This window comes from Nerophis ophidion, linkage group LG03, assembly GCF_033978795.1.
Source record: "Nerophis ophidion isolate RoL-2023_Sa linkage group LG03, RoL_Noph_v1.0, whole genome shotgun sequence".
Classification (NCBI taxonomy): Eukaryota; Metazoa; Chordata; class Actinopteri; order Syngnathiformes; family Syngnathidae; genus Nerophis; species Nerophis ophidion.
The window spans coordinates 48,117,001-48,143,147 of NC_084613.1; the positions used below are offsets into that span (position 1 = coordinate 48,117,001).

General features: G+C 41.4%; 2 protein-coding genes across 10 annotated transcripts in view; one reads left to right on the forward strand and one right to left on the reverse strand.

Moving 5' to 3' along the window:
• LOC133549724 (coiled-coil domain-containing protein 9B) overlaps positions 1-4,816 on the reverse strand; it is a 62,737-nt gene extending 57,921 nt beyond the window's left edge. The window contains exon 1 of one of the 4 annotated variants that reach the window (XM_061895440.1): positions 4,630-4,816. In XM_061895440.1, coding sequence (XP_061751424.1) covers positions 4,630-4,641 — 12 coding nt within the window. In that variant the 5' untranslated portion in view covers positions 4,642-4,816. Of the gene's footprint in view, positions 1-4,112; positions 4,551-4,629 lie in introns of those variants that run through there. The other 3 variants (XM_061895441.1, XM_061895442.1, XM_061895443.1) reach the window with 3 other exon arrangements.
• The window catches only part of LOC133549726 (putative transmembrane protein INAFM2), a 118,137-nt gene extending 91,990 nt beyond the window's left edge, over positions 1-26,147 (forward strand). For 2 of the 6 annotated variants that reach the window (XM_061895444.1, XM_061895446.1), the window contains 7 exons: positions 22,493-22,559; positions 23,115-23,236; positions 23,325-23,608; positions 23,767-23,841; positions 23,942-24,078; positions 24,220-24,918; positions 25,976-26,147. The gene's annotated coding sequence lies outside the window, so the exon portion shown is untranslated. Of the gene's footprint in view, positions 1-22,492; positions 22,560-22,795; positions 23,036-23,114; positions 23,237-23,324; positions 23,609-23,766; positions 23,842-23,941; positions 24,079-24,219; positions 24,919-25,975 lie in introns of those variants that run through there. The other 4 variants (XM_061895447.1, XM_061895448.1, XM_061895449.1 and 1 more) reach the window with 4 other exon arrangements.

Here is a 26,147-nt window from a genome sequence, read left to right on the forward strand (position 1 = left end):
TAATTTGCAGTGTGGACTTACTGTTTCATTGTATCCACTACTGCCATAAATTGTAAGAACTTTCTCCAGGATTAAATGTAGTTATGAGTAAATCCTTCTGTATATTTCCTCAAAGGGAAGCTCTTTGCCAGGCTCTGTGCTTCATGCTCTGCTGCATCTCTCCCTGGGCCCAGCAGCATTGATTGTCACAAAACACAAAAGTTAACCAAGCACTTCTTACTTACTTTAGATTTCTAAACACTGCTGTTGAAACGTAACTTTAATGTGCGTGTGTATTTGTGAGGTGAGGCATATCTTGACATGGTTAAAAAGGGAAGGGAGCAGTTTATATCGCTTGTACACCTTGGCCTATTGATTTTTCTGGACAATATATTGTACAAAATATTAGTAAAAAATATATCCAAGTATTACTTTCAAACAAAAAAAAAAAAAAACAGTTTGTCTTTTTTTTTTGGAAACATTGTATTTGAAAGGTTAATACATTTTAATTAACCAAAATGGGTACCTTTAAGTGCAGTTTTTGCCCTAATTAGAAAAACTGTATGACGTTGTCTGTTTTGTTGTCTTTGATTGTTGCCATCACTTTTTCCAACATATTTGCCATACTTGGTTGTTCGTCTGTGATAATGAGCTCATGTTAATCATTTTATTTAAAGACCTACTGAAACCCACTACTACCCACCCTGAGTCTGATAGTTTATATATCAATGATGAAATATTAACATTGCAACACATGCCAATACGGCCTTTTTAGTTTACTAAATTGCAATTTTAAATTTCCCGGGACTTTTTTCTTGAAAACGTCGCATAATGATGACGTGCACGCGTGACCTCACGACCTGTTATGAATATGAGCGCTGCGTACACACACAGCTAAAATTTGTCTGCTTTAACAGCATAATTACACAGTATTTTGGAGATCTGTGTTGCTGAATCTTTTGCAATTTGTTCAATTAATAATGGAGAAGTCAAAGTAGAAAGACGGAGTTGGGAAGCTTTAGCCTTTATCCACACAAACACACGGTGATTCCTTGTTTAAAATTCACGGACGTGAAACTTTACTATGGATCACAGCGAAAATGGATTACAACCGAATGTCAACCAGCAGGTTTCGGTGAGAAAATTGTGGTTAAAAAGTCGCCTCTTATGGATATCAGCTGAGCTTGTGCCTCCCGTACAGCTGCCGTCGACTTCCCCGAGACACAGCGCGTCAACACCCGGCCGTGGACGTACACTTCCGACTATCAGGTACTGTTAAACTGACTAAAACACTAGCAACACAATAGAAAGATAAGGGATTTCCCAGAATTATCCTAGTAAATGTCTCTAAAAACATATGAATTTGTCTCAATGCAACGCGATTGCAATCGCGTTTTGTGTTTTTAACTTTTTTTTTTTTCTAGTCCGTCGCTATCAATATCCTCAAACACGAATCTTTCATCCTCGCTCAAATTAATGGGGAAATTGTCGTTTTCCCGATCTGAATAGCTGTTTCTGTTGGAGGCTCTCATTAAAATCAATGTGAATATATGAGGAGCCATCAACATGTGACGTCATCGTCTGCGACTTCCGGTAGAGGCTGAGCTTTTCTCCTGTTGCGAACTTTATCGTGGATGTTCTCTACTAAATCCTTTTAGCAAAAATATGGCAATATCGCGAAATGATCAAGTATGACACATAGAATGAAGCTGCTATCCCCGTTTGAATAAGAAAATCTCAGTAGGCCTTTGAAGCCAAAATATTTCCACACTGGAACAATCGGCTTTGCAATCATATTATTTTCTCTTAATTTTTGTTTCTTTGAGGTTCTTCCCATTAGCAATGACTGACGAGCGAGGATCACTTGTTGCATTGTGTGTGTGTGTAAGACAGCTGTGCCACCGACAGTGGGCCTGGAAAATGTTAACTGAGCTTCACGTTTCCTTATTTTGCAGGGCTCGGGAACCTTTTTGGCTGAGGGAGCCATGAAAGCCAAATATTTTAAAATGTATTTCCGTGAGAGCCATATCATATTTTTTAACACTGAATACAACTAAATGCGTGCATTTTTTTAAGTAAGACCAACATTTTTAGAGTGTAAAAAGTCTTTAATTATTTTTGATAAAATTGTTATTTCTTGAACAGGTGCGGGAGAAAACAGATGGATGGATTAAAATGCATGAAAATGGCTTACATTTTGAACGTTATTTTTAACATTGTGATTACCAGTGGAATTATTCATTACTTATCCTGTTAAGCAATGTCAGCTAAGATTTATCTGAGAGCCAGATGCAGTCATCAAAAGAGCCACATCTTGCTCTAGAGCCATAGGTTCCCTACCCCTGTGTTAGAGCCTTATTCCAAAATGCAATAAATGCATATTGTCCTCGAAATTCTGAAGACAACACCCTATATGCAATGTATAAATATTTTTAAAAAGGTTTTGCAAATTTATAAAAACAAAATTGTAAAAATAAAAATAATGTACATAAGTATTCACAGCTTTTGCTCAATACTTTGTTAATGCACCTTTGGCAGCAATTTCAGCCTCAGGTATTTTTTCTTACAATGCTACAAGTTTGGCACACTTATCTTACGGCAGTTTTGCTTATTTCACCCTACTCAAACAAGTAGGGTGGGAAGTGTTGGTTTTCATCCAGAATGTCCATGTACATTGTTGCAATCATCTTTCCCTCTATCCTGGCCAACTCACGCAGCATGATGCTGGCACCTCCAAGATTAACTGTAAAAAAGGCAATGGCTTGATGATGAGCGGTGTTTGGTTTCCTCCTAACGTGATTCCTGGAATTCACATCAAATAGTTAAATTTTTGTCTCATCAGACCAGAGAATTTTGTTTCTCTTGGTCTGAGAGTCTTTCAGGGTCATTTTGGCAAACTTTTCTCGACAGGCCTGATTGGTGGATTGCTGCACCGATGGTTGTCCTTCTGGAAGGTTCTTCTCTCTCCACAGAGGAATGCTATAGCTCTGACAGAGTGACCATCAGGTTGTTTGTCACCACCCTGACTAGACTAAGATGAATGCATCAACGTACTGAGACTTCCTGGATGAAAACCAACGCTTCCCCTCCAATCTGATGGATCTCAAGAGGTGCTGCAAAGAAGAATGGGCGAAGAGGAATGGGTGTAACTGCCCAAAGGCGTGCAGTAGGTGGCATCATATTAAGACAAATTTGAGGCTGTATTTGCCGCCAAAGGTCTCTCAACAAAGTATTGAGCAAAGGCTGTAAATACTTATTTCCATGTGATTGTATTTTTGTTGTAATACATTTGCATTAAAGAATATATATATGTATATATATATATATATATATATATATATATATATATATATATATATATTCCTTATGGGGTAATGTCTGTATAATTTTGAGGACAAAAATGTATGAATTGCATTTTGGAATAAGGCTGTAACATAACAAAAATGTAGGAAAAGTGAAGCGCCGTGAATAGTCTCCGGATGCACTGGAACTTGAGATGTCCCGATTATTAGATCTGAGGCCAGAAAAATCAGATCAGAGTCCATAAATGTTGATCGAGACATCCTCAAACCTTTCACTTTTCCAAACAGTGTTAATTACCGGTATATATTTTCTTAGATGTAAAAGATGAACCAGTTGATGCATTTTATGTCTAGCAAAAACAAGTCAAAGTAATACTTCTGTCTCATTCTTGTCTGGGACTAAAACATCTGTCAGTCACAATCTTTCCACAGCAGACACACTAAAACATTCTCGTCTTTATATACCGCTTCTTACTATTATGACAGCTAAATAATTTACATGCTGTAAAAATAATTTTTTGTTTGTTATACCTCTCAGAGGTATAACAAAATGTGAAACATTATCATATTCGTCGGTAGTCCTCTAGGGGTGCAGCAGTGATGACAACAGTGCCGTGACTGGCTTTTTGTAATATTTCAAGCAAGTGCGCACAGAAAAAACAACCCGTTGCAAAGATTCTTACAATGTGTTACCCTTGTGGCCACTATTCTGAGCAAAAGGAAAGGCTGACACAGACCATCAGACTTAGATCTATTTAAATCTCAATAGGTCCTATAAAACTGCTGTAAACTTACAAATATATTGTCAACTTGGGAAAAGTTGGGACTCACTTAGAGTGACTGCAGGCAGACAAGATTTTACCTCACAGCTTGTAGTTGTCAGGGAATCCAAACACAACAGATCATGAGGACATACCACCAAGAATAGTCGCCAGGCAGAGACACGCTGTCGGCTCGGAGTCCCAGCAAAGCCAATGTCAGCGGCTGCAACCAGTCGCCCCACTCTCTGCGGAGAAGCTACCCTTCTGGGTTTCTCTGAGTAGTTTTTGCAGGAGTGACGCAAACGTATAAACACAGAAGCCCAAACACCCACAGAGGTATTGTGGGGACTACCACTGAACAGGCAGGCCGCGGGGACAAGGGTGGGCCTGCAAAGAGAAAGCTGCCAAGGCGTCCTTCATACCCAACGTTCCTGCCAACCTACAGGAGCTCCATGAGGAGAGAGAAAGAGCCAAACACGAGTGAGAGGCTTTGCAGGCAGCCACAGCTGAATCTGCGACAGAGCAGAACCCCACACTGGGCAGAGGCAGAGTGTAGGGAGGGGGGTGGAAGAAGAGAAGGCACTCACAGGTCTTTCCATAGCGAGGCTGAGTCCAGACGCGAGGCAGCCGAGGCGGCGACGGCGAGGGCTGCCTGGGGTCCACGATCATGGCTTGATCACAATGAACCAAGTTGGGCAAGCAGCCAAGGCAGCGAGCAAACGCACAGAGCTTCCCTGTTAACGGATTTCACAGCACCCACCCGCTTGTCCTCCCGCCACCCCCTTCTCTTTCTCCAACCCTCCCACCCACCGACACATATGCTCTCAGCCCATCTTTACACCACCAATTCTTTCCCATCCACACTAGTGTTATCTGCAATAGGCTGACCATGCCAAACAGTTTTTTTTTTTTCCGCATATAACTAGAATTATTTACATTTAATTCATGTTATAAAACTTACATCAATATGGTCCTATATTATTCATGCCAGAATTGGACTTGATACATGTATTTCTTTTTCTGCAGCTCTACAGGTATTTTAAAGTTGTTACCAACCTGGGCCAAGAATAACTTTTTTTGGACGCTAAACAATATTATTATCGGCATTATCTTGATCATAACATATGATATTAATAGTAGTAATAATAATTCAAGTGTTAATTTCAAACGCAATAAACTTTATTTTCTCAATATTCTTTACGATTATAATTGGAAGGGCAAGGACTTTTATTTATCCTACATAACTTTACAAAAATTAAAAACATTGATTCTCAATCTCTGTTAGAAAAAAAATTGCATTTCAATAAATATTAAACATCAAGTTGTGTTGCCATCATCCATCCATCATCTTCCGCTTATCCGAGGTTGGGTCGCGGGGGCAACAGCCTAAGCAGGGAAACCCAGACTTCCCTCTCCCCAGCCACTTCGTCTAGCTCTTCCCGGGGGATCCCGAGGCGTTCCCAGGCCAGCCGGGAGACATAATCTTCCCAACGTGTCCTGGGTCTTCCCCGTGGCCTCCTACCGGTTGGACGTGCCCTAAACACCTCCCTAGGGAGGCGTTCGGGTGGCATCCTGACCAGATGCCCGAACCACCTCATCTGGCTCCTCTCGATGTGAAGGAGCAGCGGCTTTACTTTGTTGCCATCACTTTCCAACAAATTGGGCATACTTGGTCATTCGTCAGTGTTGATGGACTTACCTTGCTTGAGACACTTGGCTTTGCAATCATCTTTTTTTTCCTTTTAGTTTTCGTTACTTTGCATTGTTCCTTATGATAGCGACGAGGCCAGACAAGGCAAGGTCTGTGCATCCAGTGTGTGTAAGCAAGCAGTCTTTCCTGCCCCACTGAGACTGTGGATGACTGACAAGAGGATTCCCTCTGTTAATTTAATTATGCTATTGAATAAATGTGCCCAGGTGCTGAGTTTGATACACAGAAGAAGCTTAGGCCCTTTAATGTGTGCAGAAAGCCTCTGGAGATCTTTTATCAGTCTGTTGTGGCCAGTGCCCAGTACTTTGCATCGGTTTGTTGGGAGAGCAGCACCAGCAAAAGGGACTTAAACTGGATTTACAAACTGATCTGGAAAGCCGGCCAAACTATTGGCACACAGTTGGGGGCGTTTGTGTCAGTGGGGGCCAGTAGGACACTGGACAAACTGCTCACCGCCATAGACAATCCTGCCCACCCACTTCACCATTGAGGGACAGTGGAGCTTATACTCCAACAGGCTCCTTCAGCTTCATTCCCACAGTGTTTGATTCAAGAACTACTTCATTCTGCAATCCATCCAGCTGTGTAATCACTCGCCATACAGCAATAGATGATATCTGTCTATTACCTGACAGCTTCTAGGTTAGCTACCTCTTTTTGTTTATAATGTCTTTTTTCTGCTGGATCTACTCTCTATTTTATGCTGCTGCTGTTACATAAACTGTATATTTTTACATGGTAATTTTTATATATTGTATATATTATATAAAAATATAATATATCAGTATACATACCATACTGTATATATAATATGTAAATATTACATGTATATTATATTTTATATTGTTACTACGGTACATGTTTACTCTACTTTATACCTGCATTATCCTTTCCATCCTTACACTTTCCATCCTTTGTAACTGAGCTACTGTGTGGAACAATTTCCCTTGTGGATCATTAAAGTTTGTCTAAGTCTAAGTTTATGTCTAACTCTCTTGAACCTTGATTGACCGCGAGAGACAAAAGAATCACACATGGACGGAGCAATTTATGGAGCAGGCTATCAATGTATCAATTATTTTCATTGATAGTTGGAATATTTGATTTGTTGACCCATGCCAAACCTACAGGGTGTTTTATGATAATATTAAAGTTTTTATTTAAAAAAATATTACTAATTTAACTAATTTTATTGAGGATACCAATTTCCAGGAAGCATTTTAGAAAGGTAGTACAAAACCAAATGTCCGTGCTACCTCAGATTCATGGTTATGGTTTTGAATTTATTTTGAACACGGATACAGTTGTAAAATATTACATCACATATTTCTGTTTCTCCTTTCAACATGCCCAAAAAAGAGTAGAAGGAAGCACAGCTTATTTAATCCTTACTCTTTCCATTGATAGCAATTTATTTACTGCATTCAATTTGCAATACACACTATTTAAATCAATACATAATCAATAAAGTTCTCACAAATAAATATTTGTTCATAAGTTGTGATTCACATAATGAGATGAATAGGATGATCTCAGTTTTCGATAAGGTTTAAGATGTTTATCAGGATTGTTCATTTTTATACTTTGTAAATACTTAGTTTATTAAACTGGATAAAATTAGTAATTGTATTTATTTATTTGCGTAATCCACTCCAAAATTTGATTCCACATACTCATATAATAAAGGTACTGTACGTGCATACAAATTTCTGAAGTTGTATCTAAGTTTATTTAAGTTATAGGTTTTATTTCTCCTCTTTAGTGTCTTGGTAGCTTGTTTAAGTTTGCTTCGCACATAATTTTAGCTGTTTGCAAACACACCAAATCATTCAATTTCAACCCGGAGTGCTATCTCCGGGTTGGGGAGGAGACCCTGCCCCAAGTGGAGGAGTTCAAGTACCTAGGAGTCTTGTTCACGAGTGGGGGAAGAGTGGATCGTGAGATCGACAGGCGGATCGGTGCGGCGTCTTCAGTAATGCGGACGTTGTATCGATCCGTTGTGGTGAAGAAGGAGCTGAGCCGGAAGGCAAAGCTCTCAATTTACCGGTCGATCTACGTCCCCATCCTCACCTATGGTCATGAGCTTTGGGTCATGACCGAAAGGATAAGATCACGGGTACAAGCGGCCGAAATGAGTTTCCTCCGCCGGGTGGCGGGGCTCTCCCTTAGAGATAGGGTGAGGAGCTCTGCCATCCGGGAGGAACTCAAAGTAAAGCCGCTGCTCCTTCACATCGAGAGGAGCCAGATGAGGTGGTTCGGGCATCTGGTCAGGATGCCCCCCGAACGCCTCCCTAGGGAGGTGTTTAGGGCACGTCCAGCTGGTAGGAGGCCACGGGGAAGACCCAGGACACGTTGGGAAGACTATGTCTCCCGGCTGGCCTGGGAACGCCTCGGGATCCCCCGGGAAGAGCTGGACGAAGTGGCTGGAGATAGGGAAGTCTGGGCTTCCCTGCTTAGGCTGCTGCCCCCGCGACCCGACCTCGGATAAGCGGAAGATGATGGATGGATGGATGATGGATAATTTTAGCTGTTTGCAAACACACCAAATCATTCAATTTCAATATTTTTGATTCAGTAAAAAAGGGGTTTTCAATGTTCTCGATGGCCTGATCTACTAAAGGATTAAGCTTCTGCGCACAAGATTGTCTCTTAAGTGAGCAAAATTGATTGACAATCCATTTAGCGTGTCTATCTTCATGAATATGCAACATATATGCTAATTATCAGATTTCCAACAATACTTGAAGGAGAATACGCACATATAATCAATCAGCATGCGCAATTTGATTTATCAAGGCTGAAACTTTTCTGCGGGCAGTATTTTGCCTCTTTACTTGGCATGTTTGAAAGTTACGTACGAGCTGACAGTTAAAGAAAGGAGCTGGATTGCACTACAGAGTCTGCTTGAAAGAAAATTCTTTGTCCTCTGTGTATGTGTCGACATATTTGGAGTGTCATAAATTAAATATTACAAATGTTGTCTATTCAGCAATATCCTTTTATAACTTTATAGCTGCTGCTTGACTTAAGGGGCTGATTAAAATTAATTGAATTGATGTCTTTTGGTATCTGCTGTTGTTTTTTTAATGGCATTAATTTTTTCATATAGGAAATATATTACAAACCCCGTTTCCATATGAGTTGGGAAATTGTGTTAGATGTAAATATAAACGGACTACATTGATTTGCAAATCCTTTTCAACCAACATTCAGTTGAATGCACTACAAAGACAAGATATTTGATGTTCAAACTCATAAACTTTTTTTTTTTTGCAAATAATAATGAACTTAGAATTTCATGGCTGCAACACGTGCCAAAGTAGTTGGGAAAGGGCATGTTCACAACTGTGTTACATCACCTTTTCTTTTACCAACACTCAATAAATGTTTGGGAACTGAGGAAAATAATTGTTGAAGTTTTGAAAGTGGAATTCTTTCCCATTCTTGTTTTATGTCCGGGGTCTCCGCTGTCGTATTTTACGCTTCATAATGCGCCACACATTTTCGATGGGAGACAGGTCTGGACTGCAGGCGGGCCAGGAAAGTACCCGCACTCTTTTTTTTACGAAGCCACGCTGTTGTAACATGTGCTGAATTTGGCTTGGCAATGTCTTGCTGAAATAAGCAGGGGCGTCCATGAAAAAGACGGCGCTTAGATGGCAGCATATGCTGTTCCAAAACCTGTATGTACCTTTCAGCATTAATGGTGTCATCACAGATGTGTAAGTTACCCATGCCTTGGGCTCTAATGCACCCACATACCATCACAGATGCTGGCTTTTGAACTTTGCGTCGATAACAGTCTGGATGGTTCGCTTCACCTTTGGTCCGGATGACACCATGTCGAATATTTCCAAAAACAATTTGAAATGTGGACTCGTCAGACCACAGAACACTTTTCCACTTTGCATCTTGGATGATCTCGGGCCCAGAGAAGCCGGCGCCGTTTCTGGATGTTGTTGATAAATAGCTTTCGCTTTGCATTGTAGAGCTTTAACTTGCACTTACAGATGTGGCGACGAACTGTATTTAGTGACAGTGGTTTTCTGAAGTGTTCCTGAGCCCATGTGGTGATATCCTTTAGAAATTGATATCGTTTTTTTATACAGTGCCATCTGACGGATCGAAGGTCACGGTCATTCAATGTTTGTTTCTGGCCATGCCGCTTACGTGGAGTGATTTCTCCAGATTCTCTGAGCCTTTTGATGATATTATGGACCGTGGATGTTGAAATCCCTAAATTTCTTGCAGTTGCACTTTGAGAAACGTTGTTCTTAAACAGTTTAACTATTTGCTCACGCAGTTGTGGACAAAGGGGTGTACTTCGCCCCATCTTTTCTTGTGAAAGACTGAGCATTTTTTGGGAAGCTGTTTTTATACCCAATCATGGCACCCACCTGCTCCCACTTAGCCTACACACCTGTGGGATGTTCCAAATAAGTGAACATTAAATAAATGAACATTCCTCAACATTATCAGTCTTTATTGCCACCTTTCACCTATCAGTTTGAACATCAAATATGTTGTCTTTGTAGCATATTCAACTGAATATGGGTTGAAAATGATTTGCAAATCATTGTATTCCGTTTATATTTACATGAAACACTATTTCCCAATACATATGGAAACGGGGTTTGTATTAAAATGTATCTCCTATATGAAAAAACATCTTACACTATCTATTTTATTGCGTTTGGATTATTCCAGAAGCATGCATGCGCTTCAGTGTTGTGATGGTCCACCGCCTCAATGCAGAACACGCTGTCATAGCATACTTAAAATAGTTTCAGTTCTATGTCAACTTTATATTGCGGAAATTGTGTTAGAGATGATAGATTTATACTGCTTTGTCAACATTGCACACAGGTCGGAGAGCATAAGATTATGAATATGGAGGGAAATGAAGGTTTCTATGAGAACAGAACGCCAGCAGTACACGCCAAATCCTCATTTAAATACAGCGGTCTGCGCCACTTTTACACTTGTTATCAATTATACACACACTTTTAGTATGATGACATGTAACACAGCCACCAATAGTCCACACAATTTTATAGTTCTTATTAAATCAGGCCCAAATATGTATTATTCTGACTGACTTCTTTTGTAACACAGTTAGTAAATGAAGCATACTTTTGTAAATATTCCCCCATATTGCTGCACAATAAGATGCAAGATGCTTTTTGTTGTCAATGCACTTAAAAAATACAACCATATGTGTATACAGCCAGCCTGTATAAATTCAATATAGCTGAGATTTGGAAACAATAGTGAGCAATAGAAAATATGGGTAGATATTTGGTCCAGAACACTTTTAATTTGATTCATTATTGAAGTGTTTCTTGCCACCTTTTGTTGTAAAAAATCGTATGTAATATTTCCATTTCATTTCATCTATTTCGTCTTTTTGAATTTGTGTTCAAATTTCTCTCTTACTGTTACCTCCGACCACCACCTATCGTTCATTCATCATTCATTCACCAGTGTGAGCGGCACCGGGGGCAAGGGTGAAGTGTCCTGCCCAAGGACACAACGGCAGCGATTTGGATATCAATAGGTGGGAAGCGAACCTGCAACCCTCAGGTTTCTGGCACGGCCGCTCTACCCACTACGCCATGCCGCCCCCATTTACGCTGTAATGTCGATTCTCAAATCAAAATAGGAACCATTTTGATACTTTATTTATTTGATATAATGTATTTAATTTACAGGAACAGTATATAAAAGTAACTAAACTTGTGGACGAGGCAACGTGTCAATGTTGGATGCTTTTGTTGAGTGTTTTTTACATGTATGGTATTTTCACATGAACATATTCATGTAACTGAATTGTGAATGAGTTTTTTTTTTGCTAATGTTATTTCTTGATAATAAATCTATTTTAATGATTTTGTTATTTTATCTATTTCTTTTTTTTATGGTTTGAAACACAATTTCTGTGTAATTTGTATGATTTGTCTGTTTTATAGGCTTGACTATATTGTTATTCACGCCAGTACCTTTTTTTTTCTTCCAAGATGGCATCGCTGTAGTGGCTGCTGTTAGCAGGAGCTCTGTGCTCTTGTGTCATCCTTTTGTGTTCCCTTCTTGTTTTCATATATATATATATATATATATATATATATATATATATATTTTTTTTTTTTTTTTTTTTTTTTTTTGCCTTTTGGTCCGGGACCCTTTGGGACTGTGTGACAAGGGGTGGCACTTTTGTGACCTCTACGGTGCTTTTTTGTGGACTTCTGGATCTGCCTCCCGTGAGCCTTTTGGGTAATGGAGAGCAGCTGCTGGGTCTTTGCCACACCAGAGTCCGTTTGTAGAGACTGGAGGAGATGCGGATGAAGAGACAGGGCTGAGGAGCTGGCACTGAGCGCCGGGACGGACAAACTTCTCAGTGTCTTGGCGGAATGAGCTGGTATCGGACACCTCAGTCTTCTTGGACGTATCCCCACTCATCCATGTGGACTGGACACTGCCCGAGAGTTGGTTGGCGGTCGAGAGTGGAGTCGGCCCTCTTGGTTGCTTTGTTGGGTCTGCCCCTTGTCTCTGGCCATGCTCTCTCCACCCCAGCAGACAACGGCATGGAACACCGCAGAGGCCACCAGAGTGTATATTTTTATTTCACTTTTATTCATAGCTGTATGTACAAGTGGCTGGTTGCATCAGCTCTGCTACTTTAATGTCTTTCATGTCCATTGTGTTCTTTGATGTTTCCCTCTTACACACATGTAAATGGGATGTGTACTATGGCTATGAGTTGTTTTTTTTCCCTTGGCCTCAGTCAGGACCCCTTCTCCAGGGGCCCAGGCTTAGACCTATTTTTTGTATTTTAATATTTTATTTTTTCTCCCTTGGGGATTAATAAAGTATCTCTGATTCTGATTCTCATTCTGATATACTTCGAAGTTAGAAATAATTAACTTTGTCTTGTATTTTTTATGTTATGAGACATGTTATTATTTGAAATACATAAATTTTAAAAATTTTGCAGACATATTAAGTATGTTTGCACAAAGAATCGGTATCGAATCAGGAACTCCGATACCAGCCTGGATTGTACTCTGTATTGGATCAGAAAGAAAATCAGTGGTACCGCAGATCCCTGTGGACTGTATTTAATCAGTGTGTTTGTAGGGGCTTTTGGAAACAATCTCATATTGAACCTACAAAAACACAAGTGTGCTGTTCCTATGGCACAAGCCTTTTTGTGAGTAATTTGTTGCATGTATGGTTGAGAGCTAAACAATCCAGAATGTAACATACCTCTCAGTCCAGTTAGTCGGAACAGAGATCGGGATTTACCTCAATATAAGGGCTTTATAGAAAATAGTTGGATATTAGGCGCTGCTGTCAGTGAAATGACTGAAAGTGTGATGGTGCATACAAGCAAACAGACGATGCAAAAGGCATCTCGAATGTATGACAGCACATTCCAAAGCATTATGGGCACAAACAGAAGCTTGCAAGTCACAGCTCTAAATGAATGTCAACATGTTCAGCATATCCAAGGTCCGATGGCATACATACTGCATGGAATATTATTGCTACTCAGCAAAATCATTGTACACAAATAAGATTTTGAATAATTTTGAGATTGAAATAAAACACAACTTGAGGAAATAAGTCAAAAATCATCAACTTTCACTGTTCAAAATTTAATTACTTAACTCTAGCTACGTTTACACACAAAACCACTGACCGCAAAGGATGTTCAGTATAAATAATTGTGGTTAACCCTTTGATGCATAACCTGGGTCAAATGTGACCCAACCAAGTTTTTACTATCTGTTTCTTTGCAATAATTGAATGTAATCTTTCAGTATTCCAGGTATTCCTCAATTAACTTGTTTTTGGTCATTAAACATTATTTTATTCTTTCTCTTCAACTTTTTGAATTAAAATTATTTTTGTATTACTACCCTTCCAATTCACAACATGGGTCAAAAATGACCCACATCTATTTTCCATGTTATTTCATGTTAGCCTGAGCGTTGCTTTGCTATATATTTCAAATAAATGTATTTTATCGTTTACCATCACATATATTTAGTAAATATCATGTTTTTGTTCAGCTAAAATCATAATTTAGGGTTAGGGTTAGGTCGCAACATCAAAATGGACAACTTCTTCACCAGTGTCCCTTTGGCAGAGAAGCTCCTCGAGAAGAACCTGACTATTGTTGGGACTCTTCGCCAGAACAAACCAGACATACCACCTATGATAAAGCCATGCAAATCACGGATGATTCATAGCTCAGAATTCGGATTTAATGGTAACATGACCATGGTGAGCTATGTATAGAAGAAAGGAAAGGCTGTTGTCCTTCTGAGCCTAATGCATGGTGACAAAGCAGTGGATGACAGTCAGAAGAAGAAACCAGAAGTGATACTGTACTACAACAGAACAAAAGAGGAGTGGACACGACAGATCAGATGGTTGGCACCTACACATGCAAGCGGAAAACACAGAGGTGGCCCATGGCGCTCTGGTACAATATGCTGGATATTGCCACCCTCAATGCTTACACCAACTTCAATACAGAACACCCTGGTTACATGGGTGGTGTCACCAATGCATTCATCAAGGAGCTGGGCAAAGAGCTGGTTATGCCACATATGAAGAGCCGCATGGAGGGCACGCCCACACTCCAAAAGCGTATCATAGAGGCAATGGGAAGATGCGGGATAAAAAAAACAAACCATAGTCACCACCCAACCAGAAGAGGACATAAGACAGAAGGGCGCGCCGAAGAGGAAGAGATGTACAATCTGCCCATCTGCCAAAGACAGAAAATTCAGCTGGTGTTCGCAGTGCAAGAAGCCTGTGTGCGAGGAGCACAAACGCACAGTGGTAATGTGTGCTACATGTGAGGAATCTGATAACTAACTATCCATCCATTTCCTACCGCTTATTCCCTTTTGGGGTCGCGGGGGGCGCTGGCGCCTATCTCAGCTACAATCGGGCGGAAGGCGGCGTACACCATGTACAAGTCGCCACATCATCGCAGGGCCAACACAGATAGACAGACAACATTCACACTCCCATTCACACACTAAGGCCTATTTAGTGTTGCCAATCAACCTATCCCCAGGTGCATGTCTTTGGATAACTAACTAATAAAGAATAAAAGAATCATAAGAACTGAATTGACAATTTTGTTTAACTTGGTCTAAATCACAAGTTTATTTTTGTTACTGCCAGATGTTTGTCAAAATGACAAATAAACTGGTTTCAAATAACGAATGTATGATTGTTTGGCCCGAATCACATCTAAAATAGGTATTTGAAGTAAAATATTATTGTAATATGCCTTCATCCATTTTTGACCCATGTGTGTAAACTTGATGTAGTATTACAAGCTGCTACCTTACCGTGGTAGAGGAGTTTGCGTGTCCCAATGATCCTAGGAGCTATGTTGTCTGGGGGTTTTCATGCCCCCTGGTAGGGTCTCCCAAGACAAACAGGTCCTAGGTGAGTGATCAGACAAAGAGCAGCTCAAAGACTTCTATGGATTTACAACGAAATGAACCCAGATTTCCCTCGCCCGGACGTGGGTCACCGGGGCCCCGCTCTGGAGCCAGGCCCGGAGTTGGGGCACGATGGCGAGCGCCTGGTGGTCGGGCCTGTTCCCATGGGGCCCGGCCGGGCACAGCCCGAAGAGGCAACGTGGGTCATCCCTCCAATGGGCTCACCACTCATAGGAGGGGCCATAGAGGTCGGGTGCATTGTGAGCTGGGCGGCAGCCGAAGGCAGGGCACTTGGCGGTCCGATCCTCGGCTACAGAAGCTAGCTCTTGGGACGTGGAACGTCACCTCACTGGGGGGGAAGGAGCCTGAGCTAGTGCGCGAGGTAGAGAAGTTCCGGCTGGATATAGTCGGACTCACCTCGACGCACAGCAAGGGCTCTGGAACCAGTTCTCTCGAGAGGGACTGGACCCTCTTCCACTCTGGCGTTGCCGGCAGTGAGAGGCGACGGGCTGGGGTGGCAATTCTTGTTGCCCCCCGGCTCAAAGCCTGTACGTTTGAGTTCAACCCAGTGGACGAGAGGGTAGCTTCCCTTCGCCTTCGGGTGGGGGGACGGGTCCTGACTGTTGTTTGTGCTTACGCACCAAACAGCAGTTCAGAATACCCACCCTTTTTGGGTACACTCGAGGGAGTACTGGAAAGTGCTCCTCCGGGTGATTCCCTTGTCCTACTGGGAGACTTCAACGCTCATGTTGGCAACGACAGTGAAACCTGGAGAGGCGTGATTGGGAAGAATGGTCGCCCGGATCTAAACCCGAGTGGTGTTTTGTTATTGGACTTTTGTGCTCGTCACAGTTTGTCGATAACAAACACCATGTTCAAACATAAGGGTGTCCATATGTGCACTTGGCACCAGGACACCCTAGGCCGCAGTTCCATGATCGACTTTGTAGTTGTGTCATCGGATTTGCGGCCTTATGTTTTGGACACTCGGGTGAAGAGAGGGGCGGAGCTTTCTACCGATCACCACCTGGTGGTGAGTTGGCTGCGATGGTGGGGGAGGATGCCGGACAGACCTGGCAGGCCCAAGCGCATTGTGAGGGTCTGCTGGGAACGTCTGGCAGAGTCTCCTGTCAGAGAGAGTTTCAATTCACACCTCCGGGAGAACTTTGAACATGTCACGAGGGAGGTGCGGGACATTGAGTCCGAGTGGACCATGTTCCGAACCTCTATTGTCGAGGCGGCTGATTGGAGCTGTGGCCGCAAGGTTGTTGGTGCCTGTCGTGGCGGTAATCCCAGAACCCGTTGGTGGACACCAGCAGTGAGGGATGCCGTCAAGCTGAAGAAGGAGTCCTATCGGGTTCTTTTGGCTCATAGGACTCCGGAGGCAGTGGACGGGTACCGACGGGCCAAGCGGTGTGCAGCTTTAGCGGTCGCGGAGGCAAAAACTCGGACATGGGAAGAGTTCGGGGAAGCCATGGAAAACGACTTCCGGACGGCTTCGAAGCGATTCTGGACCACCATACGGCGCCTCAGGAAGGGGAAGCAGTGCACTATCAACACCGTGTATGGTGCGGATGGTGTTCTGCTGACTTCGACTGCGGATGTTGTGGATCGGTGGAGGGAATACTTCAAAGACCTCCTCAATCCCACCAACACGTCTTTCTTTGAGGAAGCGGTGCCTGGGGAATCTGTAGTGGACTCTCCTATTTCTGGGGCTGAGGTCGCTGAGGTAGTTAAAAAGCTCCTCGGCGGCAAGGCCCCGGGGGTGGATGAGATCCGCCCGGAGTTCCTTAAGGCTCTGGATGCTGTGGGGCTGTCTTGGTTGACAAGACTCTGCAGCATCGCGTGGACATCGGGGGCGGTACCTCTGGATTGGCAGACCGGGGTGGTGGTCCCTCTCTTTAAGAAGGGGGACCGGAGGGTGTGTTCCAACTATCGTGGGATCACACTCCTCAGCCTTCCCGGTAAGGTTTATTCAGGTGTACTGGAGAGGAGGCTTCGCCGGATAGTCGAACCTCGGATTCAGGAGGAACAGTGTGGTTTTCGTCCTGGTCGTGGAACTGTGGACCAGCTCTATACTCTCGGCAGGGTTCTTGAGGGTGCATGGGAGTTTGCCCAACCAGTCTACATGTGCTTTGTGGACTTGGAGAAGGCATTCGACCGTGTCCCTCGGGAAGTCCTGTGGGGAGTGCTCAGAGAGTATGGGGTATCGGACTGTCTTATTGTGGCAGTCCGCTCCCTGTATGATCAGTGCCAGAGCTTGGTCCGCATTGCTGGCAGTAAGTCGGACACGTTTCCAGTGAAGGTTGGACTCCGCCAAGGCTGTCCTTTGTCACCGATTCTGTTCATAACTTTTATGGACAGAATTTCTAGGCGCAGTCAAGGCGTTGAGGGGTTCCGGTTTGGTGGCCACGGGATTAGGTCTCTGCTTTTTGCAGATGATGTAGTCCTGATGGCTTCATCTGGCCGGGATCTTCAGCTCTCACTGGATCGGTTCGCAGCCGAGTGTGAAGCGACCGGAATGAGAATCAGCACCTCCAAGTCCGAGTCCATGGTTCTCGCCCGGAAAAGGGTGGAGTGCCATCTCCGGGTTGGGGAAGAGACCCTGCCCCAAGTGGAGGAGTTCAAGTACCTAGGAGTCTTGTTCACGAGTGGGGGAAGAGTGGATCGTGAGATCGACAGGCGGATCGGTGCGGCGTCTTCAGTAATGCGGACGTTGTATCGATCCGTTGTGGTGAAGAAGGAGCTGAGCCGGAAGGCAAAGCTCTCAATTTACCGGTCGATCTACGTTCCCATCCTCACCTATGGTCATGAGCTTTGGGTCATGACCGAAAGGATAAGATCACGGGTACAAGCGGCCGAAATGAGTTTCCTCCGCCGGGTGGCGGGGCTCTCCCTTAGAGATAGGGTGAGAAGCTCTGCCATCCGGGAGGAGCTCAACGTAAAGCCGCTGCTCCTCCACATCGAGAGGAGCCAGATGAGGTGGTTCGGGCATCTGGTCAGGATGCCACCCGAACGCCTCCCTAGGGAGGTGTTTAGGGCACGTCCAGCTGGTAGGAGGCCACGGGGAAGACCCAGGACACGTTGGAAAGACTATGTCTCCCGGCTGGCCTGGGAACGCCTCGGGATCCCCCGGGAAGAGCTAGACGAAGTGGCTGGAGATAGGGAAGTCTGGGCTTCCCTGCTTAGGCTGCTGCCCCCGCGACCCGACCTCGGATAAGCGGAAGATGATGGATGGATGGATGGATGGATTTTTGTTCATAAAGTATGGTAGGAAACATATAAATAAAGATTTGTGGTCATCAAAAACAAGATTTTTAAAGAATAATTGAATTATTAAATTATAAAATACATTGATTTCAAAAGACACAGAGAAGAAACACTCAGGCAGCTTGAAATAACATGGGAAATTGATGCGGGTCATTTTTGACCCATGTGTGTAAACTTGATGTAGTTTTACAAAAAATACCTTTGTTCATAAGGTATGGTAAGAAGAATATAAATAATGATTTGTGGTAATCAAAAACAAGATTTTTAAAGAATACTTGAATTATTAAATTATAAAATACATTGATTTCAAAAGATATAGCAAAGACACACTCAGGCAGCATGAAATAACATGGGAAATTGATGCGGGTCATTTTTGACCCACGTTGTGCATTAAAAGGGGTGTGCATATGTTATGCATCAAAGGGTTAAATTTAGAATATCAGGTAAATGATATAACAATTTTAATCACTGCTATAAATGAGGTGTGTCCAAACTTTGACTGACTGGTATTTTTAACTTCCGAATTATCTCTGAGCAGTAACATATCTACTGACAGGTTATAGAGCATTAAAATTGCTACAAAGTGACTTCCTATTCAGTATAAATTAGGATTACACGATAGACAATATTAATTATACAAATTTGGCGGACAATACACCTTTTATTACTATCATAATATTGTAATGATGCATGTTGATGACATTCTAGCTGCGTCTTGCAAATGTAACAACGGCAACCGAACGAACACATCCTTAACCACTGTAGCATTTTAGCCAGTTATTTAACGTCCTTCGGCAGCAGTGTTTCTCAATTATTTTCTGTTACGCCCCTGGATTGGTGTTTTGGTCACTTGACCTCCCACTGGCAACGCACCATTTCTTTGCCTTGGCAGGATACGTAGGGGCAGTAGTGCATGATGACATGGGACACTTCCTGCCAATGGTGACACTGCTGCTGGAGATGAGCATGCCATTCACCTGCATTTCCTGGATGCTTCTGAAAGTAGGAAGACACGCGTTACAACAGCGTGGCTTCGTAGTAAAAGAGTGTGGGTACTTTCCTGGCCTGCCTGCAGTCAAGACATGTCTCCCATGGAAAATTTGTGGCGCATTATGAAGCGTAAAATACGACAGCGGAGACCCCAGACTGTTGAACAACTAAAGCTCTACATAAAACAAGAATGGGAAAGAATTCCACTTTCAAAGCTTCAACAATTAGTTTCCTCGGTTCCTAAACGTTTGTTGAGTGTTGTTAAACGAAAAGGAGATGTAACACAGTGTTGAACATGCTCTTTCCCAACTACTTTGACACATGTTGCAGCCATGAAATTCTAAGTTAATTATTATTTGTAACAAAAAAAAAAGTTCATGAGTTTGAACATCAAATATCTTGTCTTTGTAGTGCATTCAATTGGATATGGGTTGAAAAGGATTTGCAAATCATTGTATTCCGTTTATATTTACATCCAACACAATTTCCCAACTCATATTAGGAACAGTAAAGGTATTAGTATACTGCCTTGGGGGACTCCACAGCTTACTGAGAGGGGAGGGGACATGGTGCCGTTCACCTCTACCACCTGTTTCCTCCGCTCCAAGTAAGATTGCATCCAGCTCAATGAAGTTTTATCGAATCCGATTGCTCGAGCTTATCCAACAGTGTAACGTGGTTAACAGTGTCAAAGGCCTTCTGAATGTCCAGCATGACCATGCCTCATGTTTGATGTGGTCGGTCAGATAGAGAAGGCATGTGTCAGTGGAGTGGTTAGTTCTGAAACCGGATTGGAATTTGGACATTAGTTTATTAGTAGCAAGGTATCTATCGATTCATATTAGTAGATTGCACCGTTCAGTACATATTCTGTACAATTGACCACTAAATGGTAACACCCGAATAAGTTTTTCAACTTGTTTAAGTCGGGGTCCACATTAATCAATTCATGGTAATGTTTGACACTCTTAAACAGGACAATACTGTCATCTACTGCACATGCATATGGTTAGAAAAACAAGGATGGACAATTCCACCCTTACCTCAACAATGAGTAGATGAGTGTTATGTGTGTGTAAATGTGTAAATAAATGAACACTGAAATTCAAGTATTTCTTTTATATATATATATATATATATATATATATATATATATGTATATATATATATATATATATATATATATATATATATATATATATATATATATATATATATATATATATATATATATATATATATACATATATATATATATATATATATATATATATATATATATGAAATACTTGACTTGGTGAATGTAAATATACTCCCCACCCCCAAACACACCCCCACACCCCACCTCCCGAAATCGGAGATCTCAAGGTTGGCAAGTATGTATAGAATTCCTGTGTGGAAGTGTGGGGGAACATATAAGAGTAACATAAAGGCATTGTATCAACTACAGAAAAGAGCTACAGTATAAGGATTATTCATAAAGTAGATTAGTTAGAACACACTAACATATTATTTATTAATTCTGGTCTATTGAAACTTCAGGAGCTAGTAAAGCTACAACCATTGTATGTCATGTTTAAGGCTAAAAGTAAAACATTACCAGCAAATTTACAAAAAATGTTTGTCAGCACTTCTGAGAGTACAGAGCACAGAAGAAAAGGTAATTTCAAACAGCAATATTCAAGGACAACTTCAAAACAAATGTGTACATCAGTGGTGGGGGTAAAATTGTGGAATTCTCTTTACAATGAGATAAAATAGTGTAAAAATATATTCCAATTGAAAAAAATATATAAAGATAGAACAATAAGATCATATAGACAGCCATAAGTGTTTACATTTTTCTTTTTGTTTATTATTTTACTTATTTTACTCTGGTTTTGTATTTGCTTTGTATCATTCCGTGAGGTGTATATTATTATTATTATTTCCTCTGTTTGATTTATACTTTATGAAGTTTTGCAGTTGTTTTGTTTCTCTTGTGTTTTTTGATTGTTTCATTACATTTGGATGTATTTGTTGGTTTAAATGATATCCATGACGTAAGACTATGTATTATGTCAAAGGGGGCAGGACACTATAAGATGTTTCTTCATCCTGCTCCTTCTTAGGCATTGTTGTGTGAATTTAAAATTGTATAATTAAGGTATAATTGTCTTTCGATCAAAGATGCACATCAATGAAGGAGGTAAATGAAAATGAAATGAAAGTTATTACTGTGTTTCCTGGTCTGGTGAGTTTGCGCATGGGCCAAAAACTCCGCTGTGTGTCTGTGTGGACATCTTGTGTGCCGCTGTGGTATTATTATGAGTGTGTATTATTTCTTTCTTTATTCTTTAGTGGAGAAAGATCCTGTTGACTGTGGACTGTGTGTGACGTGTTGTTTGTTTCCATTAAAAAAAAGGTATGTCTGTTATGACTTTTTTGGCATAATTAATTGTAGAAAAAAATATAGAATGAGTTGATGTGAGTGGGAAAAATGAGGTATATTTCTGCACATATTAAGGATCCTTTTTCTCAATATATATTTTTGTTATTTGCTGATGTATATATTTTATATACTGTTTTTTATTAAATTAATTAGAGACAATTTTATGCTTTATTTACCTTTTATTATTATTATTATTATTTCCACATGTTAGCATAAATAATTGAGTTGAGTTCACTGACGCTCGGATGTGGAGAGAGATCTTGTTTACTGTGGACTGTGTGTGAGACGCCCTGTTTTTGTTTCCATTCAAAAAAAAGAAAAGGTGAATAAATCCTCCACATCAACTCCTGTGTGTGCATCACTATGAAAGACACAACGCAGAACAGTGACTATTACATACAGAATGTATAATGTAAAGTGTCTATCTGCAATTTTTGTAATTAAAATTAATGAATTAGAAAATAATTTTTTTAATCACTGTTTATGTCTGTTCAGACGACTAATGTATTTTGTGCCTGGTCATAATTTCTTATACTACTGTATGGAACTTGGTCCCGTCTTCTATTTTGTGTGTTTTGCAGCATCATCTATTGCCTGGATTGCCTGGATTTTTGCCTACAATTGCTCCTGCCGCGTTCGCTTAATCAAGTAAGATACTTTCTGGTTTGTTAAAATGTAATGTTGCTTACACATTTTTCTAGCAGCTGTTGGCCTATTCATGGGGCCGAATCAAGAAGTACAACCAAAATTTAACGTTGCCCTATATCTTGTCTAGTTTGTAGCAATGAAACAGACAACACCACCATTTAACAATGTATTTATTTAAATATAACATTAGACACAATGATCAAAGATAAACTTTACTGTATTTTCTTGTCTTTTAGCGCAAACATGAATAGAAAGACTGTGCCTGTCTCTTTATCAACTTTAAGACGAAGGACACGTGTAGCCGTTCAAAAAAGGCTGGCCAAGATATGACGTTTCTGTTGTCTGAACTTGTGGTATACAAATTCATAAATTTCTTGTTTAAAAATAACGTCATAGTTGCTTCTCTTTCTGCTTGGAATAACCTATTCTGTCTATGTTCTGACCAGGTCTCTTGTAAGAGACAGACCTGATACATAATCATCAATAATAATAATATTATGTTCAGCTCTACAGCTAATTTGAAACTCATGTTCATTTTAACATATTCAATTTTAGACAACTACAAAGACGCATTAAAAATAATGCAACAATATCGAAACGGCTGCAACACCTCAGACCTGCAATCTGAGGCAGAGAATGAGCTTGAGCTGCCAGAAAAAAAGGAACAGGAAGCCAGTGTAAGTGTGTTCTGTCTTGTTTTTGTACTATATGTATATTTGGCAATTTTGGTATTGCAATAATCCTAAGGATATGGTTACCCAACAGCCATCGTCTCGGGGACTCGGATGATAGCAAGGAAGACCAGGGGAATGGTGACCTCGCATTTCTGGGGTTGGCAAGCCAATTGCACTGGCAGAGAAGGGAATAATCTCTTAACATCGAAAAAACGAAACCACCACATTAGTATTAAAGATATGGTTAACATTCGTAGTGCTAAAGATATTCCCCTCTCTTTGTATCCCTTCTGCCAGCTCCACCGTCTTGCCGAGTGCCAGCAAGAGTCATTAGTACTCGTCAACTCAACTCCTCAACTGGAGATAACTTTCTAGGTAAAGACTGATCTCCGAAATAATATTAAATACAGTGGGCCCCATTTATATTAACACATCAACGGTCACTTGGTTTCAAATCAGATTGCATCTGATCTCTGATTTCTGCATACTGCATAAAAAAACACAACCATTTAATACCAATTTATCTCCCTTAGCACCTCACCATGGGGAAGGACTTATTCAAATGACTTCACCAGCACCTGCATTAAACATGCAGAGAGTTACACAAGGTAGCGACTGATCTCTGAAATATTAGTGAATAGATAGGCTTCTTGGGTATCATCAGTCATGGTTAACTGATGACTCTCTCACAATGCCCACCTCACTAAGAACGGCAGTCCTTCCTCGACTCCCTCCAGCCCCCGGACCAGCCCTCAACATGTGGCAGACAGAGGAGCTTGGATCCAGACTGGCCTACAGGCCATCATGGCGAGGGGGAAGAATGGCCGACAACATTTCCTGCTCTGGTGAGCAATAACTGACAAATACCGGATGGTCATTCTGTGCCACAGATTTTGGAAAAAATTTAAATTCACAACCAATCACATATTTTCTTCAAATTTTGTCAATAACATTTGTCATTGACTAACACTGTTGTTTGTCAACAGCGGCTGAGGTCCAGATACTTAGCCTGCTGGAAACTACTAAACACACCCACGACCAGCTGATGGCGAAGGTCAACTTCTTGACCAGCAGGTTGACCATTACCCAGGGGCCAGAAGTGGAAGTGCCGGCCAATATCCAGTTTCCACTGGAACAGTTGGAGGCAGTGGAGGCATTTGACGCATTTTTGAATGAACCATCAAATGGCCCAGCTCGACAAAGAGTGGTGAGGTTTCTTACTTAATATGAATGGTGCCATTAGGTTTATTGATTGTCCATGATTATGCATATATTCTTTTGAATCAGCCCTGACAACCAGGCCTGTCCTGAACCGCCTTTTCCCAGTGGTAAGATTATGTCAGTGAGCCACAATCTGCCTGGTTTGACATCGTGTGTAAAGGTAGCATAGGTCCATGAGCCAAGAGAACAGGTTCTGTTTTTTTTACATTTCTGGACGCTTTCAACAGGGACAAAAACATTTTAAATGCAACTTAAGCCTAAAAATGTTTACCTGTTTGTTTAAAGAGATGTCTATGCCTTTTAGATTTCTTCTTTGGCCACCACTGCAGGCTAGGATGTGAAGCGGGTGACCTGGAACATCCTGGGCAGGATCTTCACAGATGATGTTTCACATCAAATCAATTGGAAGGTTGTCAACAACAAAAAGGCCTTTAGCAGGATGGCAACAAAGACCTTACTTTTCAGTAAGTATATAATTCAAAGTATTATTACATACTTTCAAAGTCAATAGTGGGGGCGGCCTTAAAAATCGTAGCAACCATCATACCTGTAGCTGCTCCCAAACTTATTCTCTTGGTCAGATTAACGTAATGCTTCAACAGATGTTTGTCAACACCGTCAAACACCGTAAAAAAAATGAAATAAAATAAAACAAAATCACATGAGGTAGTGAAAACATTCCTGTTAACTATCTGAATAATGCTAATAAAACAAATCCTACCTTTCTGACAACATGCACTTTGCTGTGAGACTCCCTCCTTTTGATTCCTTTTTTCAATGGCACTGTAAACGGCGTTGACAATGGCTGTGATTCTCTCCGCCTCTAATTGAGTAGTTAATTGGACTTGTTCACGTTGCCTCGTGCGCTGCAGCTGGCTACCTAACGTGATAGGTTCGGAGTTGAAAAATTGTGTCCGACTTCTCACCATATCACGTGACCCATAACATCGCGGGAGTAAGTTTTCAGGAGGCGTTCTTTGTCTTCAGTTCCTCTGTAGTGTGAGAAAGCGCGGTCTACGACTGCAACCGGCTCGCCAACGCCCCTCCACAGCGGAATGGTTCCTATTGGTTATAAGTTGAGTGACGTGTGTTCCGGTCCGCACTCGGCTATTTATATGATGTGAGGTCTACACGAATACAAACATAGAATGGTAGTACAAATATAATAAGAAAACAATGTCAACTTCCCAAAGTTGGTTTATGGATATGAAGCCGTCACCCAACAGAGCCAAACAAATATGAAAAAAACACACAGATTTATCCACATAAAGTACTCTGATCATGGAACCAAATAACGATATTGTTTGAACATTTTGGATGTCTTGCACACCTATACCCTATAAATTCAGTTTTTGCACCTCTTATTTTAACCACCTCCTGTAACTTTAAGTCATGTTTCTTTTTCAAATGTAATCTCCTTAATACCTATCTCATATTTTGTATTGTGTAAGCATACTTGGCTTTGGTTGCTCCATACCATAAACATAAACATATCTGTCTTGTAATCTTGTTTGATTACAGGTGCTGTAAGAAAAAATGTGGTCCCAAGGTCAGCCACAGACGCTGAGGTCACCAAACACGCAATCAGGTAGTTCAACCTGGCGGCGGATCGGGCAGCGAAGAGACGAGTCCCGCCTCCACCTCCACAGACAGAGGAATAGAAATATGTATCAATAAAAAACCTTGTATTGAA